Source organism: Pteropus medius, unplaced genomic scaffold (genome assembly GCF_902729225.1).
Source record: "Pteropus medius unplaced genomic scaffold, Ma_sr-lr_union100, whole genome shotgun sequence".
NCBI lineage: Eukaryota > Metazoa > Chordata > Mammalia > Chiroptera > Pteropodidae > Pteropus > Pteropus medius.
In genome coordinates, this window is record NW_024344370.1 from 19,405,239 (window position 1) to 19,417,366 (window position 12,128).

The 12,128-nt window shown below is 33.5% G+C and overlaps 1 protein-coding gene across 1 annotated transcript in view; it reads left to right on the forward strand.

Moving 5' to 3' along the window:
* The first annotated feature begins 2,539 nt into the window (after positions 1–2,539).
* POF1B (POF1B actin binding protein) overlaps positions 2,540–12,128 on the forward strand; it is an 83,762-nt gene continuing 74,173 nt past the window's right edge. The window contains exons 1-2 of the mRNA XM_039869908.1: positions 2,540–2,607; positions 2,730–3,053. Coding sequence (XP_039725842.1) covers positions 2,769–3,053 — 285 coding nt within the window. The 5' untranslated portion in view covers positions 2,540–2,607; positions 2,730–2,768. The remainder of the gene's footprint in view (positions 2,608–2,729; positions 3,054–12,128) is intronic.

A 12,128-nucleotide genomic window follows, 5' to 3' on the forward strand; every position in this document is an offset into this window, starting at 1 on the left:
AATATTAAACACAAAATATCTGTATTACTGAGTGAAACAAAATAACTGCCAGAAATATAATTAAGGATTCTCTAAACAAGTCCGGAGCTGAGAATAAGGAATCAACTCTACTATCTCATCCACCAATGTTAGAAAGGTAGCGTAATCATGAGATTTACAGAACAGTGTCAATCCCTTGGGTTTTTAAGTAGAAAATAGGGCGAGTACCATAAAAGAGTCAAGTATATTTACATATTTATTAATCAAAAATCGACGAGGATTAGTATCATCTGTATGAAGGAGAAATAAAACAATTACTGATGCTGATTATTGAAGGCACAAATAGATTCTCAGAGAAGCAGCAGAAACTTTGGTGAGAATGATTGATAAACCTCTCTAAGGTGAACAAGGGTGCTCCAACACATGCTTCACAGTTAGATGTGGTTTGTCTTCCTGATCATGCCTAATCTCATACTATCCATTAGCTTCAAGCTCTCTTTCCCTCATACCCAGGGATGAGGAACAGTGACGGTTGAGGTTCAAGGATTAGATGAAAGTATCAGTTTTACACATTAATTTTTGCCCAACTGCATCTGGGTGGCTGCCTTCAAAATACCACATATCAAAGAACTGTAGAGAGAAGATATGGTCACCACTTAATGGATGAAGAAATTTTTATTCTTCATGTCAATCTCTTTATTTACTAGGTCGCCTCTTGGCTGCAGATATTAAAACACTCTGTGTATGTTCTTGTGTGTTCGTGGGTGTTTTAAATTCAGATTTCAACAATTAGAGCTGAATTGTTGAAATTATTGTGAATGGCCCCATTTAACACCCATTCCCTGGTCACGCTGAAAGCTTATTCAAAATGATATTGCTAATGATATTAACAAGTTATCGATCTGGTATTTTGCTAAGCTGTTTGGCAGGTTACATGTTTCTAATTAAATTTTCATTGGTTCTTGAGGAACAGAATTAAAATGAACAAAGATTAGATTAGAAAGCTCTGCATACAACACACGAATCTAAATATAAATATACAATAAATTATTTTAAAGAGCTTTTAAGGTCAATTTTAAACATTTCGGATACTTCTCTCCCATAAAATATCTAAAGGTTCCTTTTAAAATCACAAGCTAGTAGTTCAAAACTGTTTGATTTTTCCATCTAGAAGATTTATTAGATGGCCAAATGTAGAACATAATTTTAAATCTATCTAACCATATAATATAGATAAGAGCTTAGACTCTAAAATGAATTGCCCTATGTTCAAATCTCAGACACACCATTTACTCGTTGTTTAACTTTGGGAAGTTTTCAACCTCTCTGTGTCTGTGCCTCAGTTCCTCACCTATCAACCCTTATAAGGTTGTGAGGATGACAGATAATCCTAGTAAACCTTCTTGCACAGTATATAATCATAGTAAGTGATCAGCAAATCACTACTTTTTGTTCACTCAGTAGATAAAAGCTGGCTAGCCAGCTCAATAATAGTCGCCTCCCCTACAGAATGGTAGTAATATGCTAGATTTTATGGTATATGTACACACTAGAAAGACACTCCTTTTCTGAAGACACCCTCAGTGAATATTCTAGAGTTCAGTAGTGCTAAAGTATCTTGCAAGGCAAGATATGGAGGGTAAGTAGGCATTATGGTTGTAATTTCAAGTAGTAATATAAGTGCTGAGCATGTTTAAATCTCATTATATCAGGTAAGGCACCTCTCAGGATGTGCGGCTTCGTTAACAATTACATATTAAAAAGGCAATCCAACTCAGTGTTTCCTAGGGCACAAAGTCAGGGTATATTCTTTTGTAAAAATGCAAAAGAATAAATATAAATGTTAAAACTATGTAAATGTCTAACCAATGTACTGTATGCTTGAAAATAATAATAATTTTTTTTTAAAAAAAGAAAAGAAAATTATAAACAAAAAAACCAGCAAACCATTTGTGGAATACTTAGATTTTTCTTGATCAATCCCCCATGTTTAAACAGCAATTCAATCATTTAGGCAACTCTACTTCAATATAAGTTAGTAAGGCATACTAAGCCTGGAATGAGATAAACAGATTCATAAATTAGAGAGAGTTGCCAGAAGGAGACCCTATAGTAATCTCTCTTAACTGCAATTATCAGCTGAGTTTTGTAAAGAATGCAGATTTATCTGTGAGTTAGTATATCCCTAGGCTAATACCCCATATTTTGGTCTGGGACTCTCTAATGATAATAGTTATACCTTTACTAATCTTCAAAAGAACCAGGCCAAAGCCACTTTCATGTGATGTTTGTGACTCTAATAAGTTTTGGTATGGGCATGTCTTTGCCTGCCTATTTAAAGTTAAAGTGGAATTCCAAGCCTGTGGACTTGGAAGCTCTGGCTTCAACCCTAAAGTTCCACACTTCTGCTCTTTCCAGATTCCCTTACCTACTGGGCGGTCTAGTAGCTATTTCCACTGGCAAAGGAGGATCTCTCCTAGCAGGTAAAAATGTCTGGTGAATCCACCCCTCAGGGGCGTGTCCATACCATTTCCTGGAGTAATCTCAGGGTGGCTCCACTTTCCGCTCAAGCTCAAATACTTTGCTGTCTTCTTTACAGCTGCCAGACCTGCTCTTGCTGCTGCTCAGGTAACTCTTTCTCCCTGGCACCACTATAGGCAGAGTTGGTTGATAATAGGCTTTTGCATGTTCCTGCCTGCCTGCTTTCCTGTCCCTTCCTTTCACGATCTCTCTCTGTGTTTGTTCCTTAGGGAGAACATCTGGAGAGTACCTTGCTGACCACTGAGAACATGATGAACTCAAGCTTTTGGAATGAGACAAGCAGCAGCAGCTGCGGGACTCAGCAGCCCTCAGAAGTGTTGCAGTGCCAGCCCCAGCATTACCATTGCTACCATCAGTCAAGCCAAGCCCAGCAGCTTCCAGAAAAAAATGTAGTGTATGAGCGAGTGAGGACCTACAGTGGGCCCATGAACAAGGTGGTTCAGGCCTTGGACCCCATCGGCTCACGGGAAGTGCTCTCCCCTCTCAAAAATGCCTCCTCCTACCAAAATTTGGTTTGGAGCAACCATTCCCAGGTACCACAAAGACAGCTATGCCAGGATAGTAGAGAGAGGGAAATCTTGAACTTCATTTTTTCTTTCTGTTTCTCTGCCTCTGTTATAAAGGATGTTATTTCTTGGTGGATTAGAGCTTTATATGCAATGTACACTCACTCAAATTCCATTCCTTGGCTGTTCTTTCATTGACTAGTGCCTGTGGTTGGTCGTTTACCAGTTTTAATGATTTTCATAATCTAACTAGAGCATAAAATGACTTATTTTTTGGGGTTGGATTTAAGCGGAATATCTGTTCTGAGGTATTCTTTTGTCCCTACTGCAAAGCAATCCTCAACTTGAATACAGTAATTTTTATAAAATAGGTTCCCACTGATTCACTTCATATCAGAAGTAAACAAGTTTTTATATAAAGTATGTTGGTTCAGGGACAATGGCACATATAGAGTGATGAGCAAATATTTGTGTTCAGTAAATAGTATGCTGTCCCAGGATAAATGACAGGCACAAATCCCTGTTTGAATTGCCATATGTGTTTCATCTCTGAAAATGAAACCATTGGCTCTTGTATAGCTAAGGCGAATAATTTATGGATATTGGTAGAAAGAATATTGAAAGAGTGGATATAAGATTAAGGAAGACAAGATATAAGTAATTGTTATATAAAAGCTAAAAAGGGTGGAATGCTAAGACACCCTTTAAAACAAAATAAATTTGTTTTTAAAGAGGTTGTTTCAACATCAGTATCTGAGCTAATAATCATGCTAATGAATGTAAAGGAACATTGTAAGACTACATAAAATTAATAGCTCTATGTTTTCATTCTTTGACTCTCTTTATATTACATTTTCATGTCTTTAAGCTTTCTGGAAACTTCTGTCCAAACCGAAATTATGTTTTCAAAATACAGTTTGTACTGTGAAGAGCTAAAAAAACAAAAAAAAAAAAACCAAAAAACAAGAAACAAACAAAACAAAACAAAACATTGGGATATTATCTTATGTTGCATTATCATGCCATTTAAAGTAGGATACAAAGCAGCATTGCTAAAGTATATAATGAAACTATTTTAAAAGAATCTTAAAAAACATATTGATAACCCAACAACTACAAAGGCCACAATCTTAACCTTTTATTTCACTCCTAGCTTAATTTGAGGGAAAAATATGAAGAAAAATCTAAGATTAACTGTTAGTAATTTCTTAGTTGAGAAAAACTCCACCTATATTGAAGTCAAAGGGAAGAAAAATATAAAGGTTAAAAACACTAGTTTGTATAAGTGATAATAATGCAAATGTACGTTCCAATATTCTGTATTAGATGCTAATAACAACAAAGTGGGTGTCACCTATGTTTCTTAGTCTCAAAAGGAAAATCAAAACCAATAGTTACTATTATCATAGGAATGCTAAAACCGCCCTGTCATTTAAATAATTACCCTCTTTTCTTGTCAACCTGCTAGTAAAAGAAAGATGAATAGATAAAAATTTAATAGCTGAAATTTAACAAATTGTAAATATCGACTACAGAACAATTTTTAGGACTGCATTTTATTGTGTGCTCCTTAGTTCAACTTTCTTTTTAATAATCCTTGGTCCAAGTTGGTCAAGCTTTTTACAAGACTTTCTTTCTATTTGATATTTGTTGAAGTGATCCTACAAGACTATCTCCATCCTGAAACTTAGTTCTCCATAAAAAACTTTATAAAGAACCTTAGGGACAGAAAGTATGGCCACAGAAACTGGGATAAGAGATTGGAATGGAGGGTGTTGTGAAGTCTAAAGTTATTTATAATTGAAAAGAAAGAAAAGTAAGGGCTAGGTAAAGATGAGGAAGTTGAGAATCTAAAAATGTGGTAAAGGAAAAAAATAAGAAGCTCATTTCCTTAGTGAAACAAGAAGAGAAAATTTCACTATAAAATTTTAAACTGAGTTAGTTATCAAAGGACATTCACAAATCCACTAAAAGATCATTTGTTGAGAAAGCTTTTAGATAGCTGTCACAAAGAATGTGATTAGGAAACACTTCTATTTTATTTTCCTTTCTCCCTGTTTACTGGCAGGATGACATTGTATAATGTAGGACCTAAATTTAATCTGAAATTATCTTCATACTAATGAAATGGATAAGATGTGACAGCAACATTATATACTGTGCTAAGCACAAGCAAGCGGTAAATATTACTCAAAATCTTTTTTTAGTTGGTTTTATGTTTTAATAAAGTCTCTTCTTAATATGTCATGTTTCAGAGACATTTTGAGTTGGTATGTAGCTATTCTGTCGCTAGAGTTTGTGACCATGGCACCTAGAAAAATGGGTATTATAATCAATTGTTGGTCATCATGAGTTCAATTAAACTTTCACTTTGTTGTTAGCCTTTTGGTGTTTGAATGACATTCAGAATTCATAAAAAAAAATTTTTAAATATAATTGCCAGTAGTAAAGTATGTTGCCTTTGAGAAACCGAAATTGATGCCACTCTGCTTTGCTTCTCGAAAGTTAATTTTAGCTTAGTAGACATTTTAGATTTAACCACTTTAGTATTTTTTATTTCTGGCTTTTTAATACGTTTTTCCTCTCTTGCCTTCTTGTGCACTAAAATGGTGTTTATAGACATAAATATATTTTAAATTGATCCAGATATAATGTAGCTTTGCTTCTTACCTATAATTGATCAGATATATTTTATGATTCTCTCAGTTATTATTCTGTCTGATTGATAGAGTGTTCTTCAGAGAATATTTAATGTAGAAACCAGTTGCTGATGAAATTGTCTAAATTAATGATAGAACTAAAATTACTAGGTTTATCCATATGAACAGATAAAATCAAACACAGTGTAATTAAGGTCATAGATAGATTTAGAAATGAATGTAGTATTGTAAATAAATAGTGTTCTAGAAACTACATTAAATAAAAGGAAACGAAAAACTTTATAGTTCAAACTTTTAAAAAACTTAAATATTAATTTACCATTACAACTCAAAATTAAATACTGCCTTAAATGAACAGCATAGATGTGAATTACTCATTGGACATATATTTTTCCTTTCCATTAATTCAGCTTTTCATGAAGTTCAAGATATTTTTTCATATATTCAAAGGAGCTCTGTTGTGAGAAAGAGAAATGAATCAAAATAAAATATTTTTTAATAGCAGTCATTATTGAACAGATATTTATTAAGTGCCTATTGTGTAGGAAGCACTGTGATTATCTGGATAAATACCATTTTCTTAACCAGGGAGAGGTGACATTGAGGACAGATATACAGGGCATAGTCTGTAGGCATCTCAAATTTCTATATTTCATTTTTAAATATTATTTTAAATGATTATTTTATTGAATAAAACAAGTTTGGGTACAAATTGGGACCTCTTAATGTATGTGTTATTATGTGTTATATGGGTTACCCTGCTTTTGAATTTGAAACTTGCAACCAAATTCAACTCTAGAGAGCAGCCCAGAAGAGAATGTCTGTTTATAAATGGCCTCTGCTCTCAGTAATTACTCAGCTTGGGTTTATCTTTGTTACATGATATTTTTTCCTTTTTCTTTTGTTACAAAGATTGTGGATAGCTTCCTTACTGTGCCAGGATTTCTATGCCCTATCAGAAAAATTTCCTGTTCTGTGAGGAGGGATGTGTTGCTTAGATAAATTGTTGTTCAAGGGCGTGGTCGCTAAAGCAAATGATTGTTCAGGAAAATAGGTTGCCTGAAAAAGAAATGAGGTCATAGGATAGAGGCCCAGTTTTCAGCTTTTGTTATCTCTTTTGTACTTACAATTATATGAAGGTATAGAAATTGTGAGTGCAACTAATTGTCGGATGAAAATGCCCATACCAATTGTCTTTGTCTCTTATTTAAGAGAGGTTTGATAAATTGCTGGGCCTGTTTTCAGTCAAGGGCACTCACAAGCTGTCATCGTAGGGGCGGGAAAGGGAGGACGTGGGGTGAAGAGAGAGGGTTGAACTTGTCCTTTAACTTTTTTTTTAATTTTTGAAAATTAATTAATTAGTTAATTAATTAAATTGAAGAAATGATTTAAATTTCTCCCCCTCTATCTGTCCTTTAACTTTTGTGATCCAAATTTCTTTTCCTGACAATTCATAGTAAAACAACTGGGAAATTTACCATGCTCTTAAACACCTTTTAAAAGGGAAATCCTTCTAAACAAGTCTATTTAAATTAACTTTTTCTGCACACCAGTGCTATTTCAGTAGTGATCCTTTTTTGACTCCAATAGGCATATGTACTTCTCGTTTTTTAAAGACAAAAAGCATGCACTGTATACTTTATTTTCTTTTCCAGATTTTTTTTGGGGGAGAAAGAAGAGAAATTATCCTGGAATTGGTCTCTTAAATGAGAATTTCTGTTGGAGGGAAGGGATGAGGGGAAGTTGTTCTATTACAAATACATTCTAGTAATTTCTATCATTTTCTATATGTGAGAACAGATTCATATATTTTAATTAATGAAGTGTTTGTTTCATCTAAAGAAAGATCATTATAATTTACATGTTTCTTCCTGTCCAAAGCTTGGAACAACATCTCAACAATAACCTAAGACAGGTGTGTTTAACCATGTTACTGGTTTTGAAATGTTCCAACAAAATCATCTACCATACTATTCATGGAATTTATTCAAATGACAATTTATTTGCCTTGGGAAATTCCGTCAGCATAAATTTCTTGTGGTTTTTAAAGATATTGCCTATTTGGAAACTGTTCAGCCTAGAATGTTCCTAAGTCACTATTATTATTTTTAGTGATTCTCATAGTCGTTAGGACTGACAAGAGCATCCATGAGGCTCTCATGGTTTCTTTCTTCAAATGTTATATTAATTATTAGTTTTAAGTAAAGTTTAAAATTTTAAATTAGACAACGTGAAAGAGTCCCATGTTCATTTCAACAAGCTTCCAAGTATTTAGAGAACAAAGTCCTGTACTATGTACGTAATCTTCTCTGTTTATTACCTAATTCTCATTCCCAGCAGTCTCACAGTCTTGCCTATATCTATTGCACCAAGGTCTTGAACTCTTTGATCAGAGCTATCAATAGGAAAATGAAAGCCAACAGGTATTGACTGAAGAGGTTCATATTTTACAGAGTCTAAAGATCAGTTCCAGAGAACATTGTGTGGAGAAAATGTGCATACAAATGAATCTATGAGAAATGTCTCAGGGATGACTGCAAATAATAAGTGTGCAGTGATGAGATAGACTTTGGTAGAACTGAACTATGAAATAGTTTGGTGTAGTGGCTAAGAGTGTAGGTTTAGGTTATAAACTTCTTGAGTTTAATTCCTGGTTTGAAGGCTTGCCAGCTATATGCCTCAGTTACCTCATCTGTAACATGGGGCAATGATACTTAACTCATAGGATTGTTGTTAGAGTCAAATGCAATAATAAATGGTGGAAAACCATTTACAGCACAGTGTTAATTCTGTATTAGTTAGAATAAATTACTTGATCTTTCAGGACCTCAGTATTCTCATTTGTAAAGTGAGAACAATAATACCTTTCTTCAGGGTTGTAGTGAGTATTGAATGAGATAACATGTGAAGGTGTCCAGCATACTTCCAGCACAGAGTTAGCACTCAATAATTCTTTCTATTAGTATTATTAATCTACAAAAATATAGCCAACAAAATCTCCTAGTTGCACAGACAAAATAAGTTAATAAACTAGATGAATAGACTATAAAGTAAGAGTTTCTTTCACACTGGAAAGATTAAGTAAAGACATATGCTTGAAAAGTTTATTAGGGCTCTTCTAGCTAAGAAAGACTAATGAGGAAAAGCATTAAAATATTTTTCTAAAGCTCATGGTATATGATCAAAAGACTGGAACAGTAGAAATGTGTTTATAATGTTTACAGGCATAGATAGCCTTTAGAAAGAGTAATTTGGAAATTCCCATGATCTTAGATTCTTTGAACTTGAACCTCAATATTTGAGATGGAGTTTTTTTAGTCTGTAGATTTTTCTTTTCCCTTTTCAAAACATAGTGACACTGAGCATGAAAACTTACTAGCATTCTGCTCTTACTTAATGTTTCCTCTAGAATTGCACTTTCAATAAGGTAGCATGTGGCTATTTACATTTAAATTAATTAAAATAAAATAAAATTAAATGCATATTTAGTTCCTCAGTGACACCAGCCTCATTTTAAGTGTTCAACAACCACATGTAGCTAGTGGCTACTGCATTGGACAACACAAAAAAGAATACTGCAAAGAGGTCTACTGGACACTGCAGAGCTATATATTCAAGCCACTCATTTAAATATAAAAATACTTCTAAAATCATCACATTCAAAGAAATTCATGGTAGTATAAATGTGTGATCAAAGTGCTGCTAATTATAATGGGTACATAGAAATAAAATAAGAAATAAAACCACAAACTCTCAAAGTATAAGTTTAGAGTGACTATTTCAGTGGAAGAATTAAATTCATAACCTTTAATAAAAGAACTTGAATGAAAGATTTTATGTTATGTATGCATGGATCTTTCCTTCTATTTATTTGTATAATTTTCCTAGAATCTCACTTTTGACAGAGCAAATGGTTAAGAAGAGGAAAAAGGTGAAAATTAACCCCTTTAAATAAAATACATCTTCTTTTCTTTTAGGCACGTAATCTGGGTTTCATAGTCTCTCTGAAACTGCATATCTCCCTTAACCTACAGAATTAATTTTAAACTTTAGAAAGTAAATTCAAATGTCATTTCCATTTTTACAGATGAGGTAACCAAGGCACAGAGATGTTATGTAACTTGCTCAAGTTTATACAGCTATGTGGTAGAACTAGGATTGAAATTTAGCAGTCTAATTCCAGATTTATGTTTGTAACCACCATGCTATACTGCACATTCTTAGTCTATACATTTGGCTCTTATTTATGTCATAGTCTCTGATATTTGATTCCTCCTTACACTTAATGATCATTTTCTTATACGCGCTCCCATTAGGAACCACCTAAAATCTTTTGGGACATAGGCTAGGACATAAATAAATAATGTAAATAAACATTTCAATGCTTTCAAAATACTATGTTATTCACTTAGAAGGCAGATATTTTTTGTTGCTGTTCAGAATTCTTTTTTATATTTTTCTCATAAATTTTGTTGATTGTTTTATATCAAATATACAAGGTTCCATCCCTGGGTAATAAGTTGATTAATTTTAGTTATTTAAAGACTTATAAATGCATTGCTAGAATTTTGATAGAAATGTTATGAAGAAATAAAATCGGCTTGTACCTCACTGTGGAATTTATAATCTCAGCAATAAAGTGCCATTTGATTCGTAACTTAGAATCTTTGAAAAATCTTTGATAATCGAGCTTCCAAATTTAGGTTCATACTCGTCTTGATGTTAAAAGTCCTCCTCAGGGCAATCTCATCTTACTTTTACAGTCTTATCTCCCACTACCCACCTCCTTCCACCTATGTTCCAGACACACTATGATACTCTGTTTCTCGAACAAACTGAGCATTTCGCTTTCCTCCCATTCCTGCCTTTGTTCATTTCATCCCCCACTCTAGCAACATTCACTCTTCCCTCACATTTCTGCTGGAATTCTACCTATCTCTTAAAATCCATCTGGAAAGTTGTCTTCTTCAAGACGTCTTTTCCAACCCTGAATCTTCTTATCCTCTCCTCAGTGTAGTACTTCATTCTCAAATCTATACCAGATGTGGTCTCCTTTTAAAGCAAGTATCATTTTTTTTATTGTTTAACTGTAAGTACTTATGATATCAAGTAGTATATTATTTCTGTGGTCCTTCTTCCCCTCTACTGTGGAGCATATTGAAAATTTTTTAAATTTTATTTTATTATTAGTTTCAAGTATACAATACATTGGTTAGACATTTATACAGTTTATAAAAGAATCCTCCTAATTGCTCTTTTTCTCCTCTGGTGAGGGTTTAAATTATTTTAATATCAAAACTCAAAGACAAAATAAATGTTTGGGGAATAGAATGAAACTGGAAATTCTCTCTCTCTCTCTCTCTCTCTCTCTCTCTCTCTCTCTCTCTCCTCTCGGTCCTCTCTTTCTGTGATTATGGCTTGCAAAAATGTCTGAATGTGCTGCCAGCATTGGCTTTAATAAAGATATATGACTAGGATTGTTTATGGGTTTCAGTCGTCTATGCCTTCTCTTTGAACTGAAAAAATAAAGTAGGACATAAATTGTCTCTTTAAAAAGTGAACAACACATAGAGGAAATATAAGGAAGCTATTTAATACGTCAATTAGTTTTCTGTTCTGGCTCTCGGGCCCCATTAAGCATTTAGATTTGACTTTTTTATATTTGATGTATATTTTTTCCCATATGAACAATATTTATGATTACTTATTATGGCAAATGATGTTAAAGAGTTAGTGATTCTGATCTATCATCATATCATTTCCCGGGGATCTTGTGATACTTCCTTTAAGCAAATTAGCTTGAAAGTTTGCTTATAAAGATATTCTCATTTGCTTATAAAGATATTCTCTCTAACTCCCCTGCTATTGAAATTCTGTCTAGGGGAAGTGTTTTTATTTATTGAATCTTACTCAATTATTCTGTAATAGATTTCACCTATCAGTTATGTGCCCCAAGATTCCCTCATTAAAACCACCAGTACTGTTCAGTTCTTATCCACACACCAAAATACATTTAGAACTTTCCAAGGAAAGATTTTTGTCCTCAAAGATAGTATTTACCCATTTCTCTTTTAACACAGACCAGCTTGGATGCATAGGTTTCTCCATAAAATTATTTAAAAATCTTCACAAACCTAATTACATCAAATAATATGTTCTCTAGTAAAGTTGCTTAAATCACCTACAAACACCTCATATCACTCTTCTACACAAAAACTTTCAATGACACTCAGTGTCTATGTCTTAGTCCGACTTTCAAAGCCCTCCATTATCTGGCTCCTAGGGAACTTACTTGCTGGAAATTCTCTTCTGGTGTTCTATGTTTCAGCTACAATATAAATTGTTGTTCTCCAAATATAGCTCCAAAATTTCCACAATTATACCTTTTTCATGTTGCTCTTACCCCTGAAATGTTCTTATCCCTCATCTTCACCAATATAGA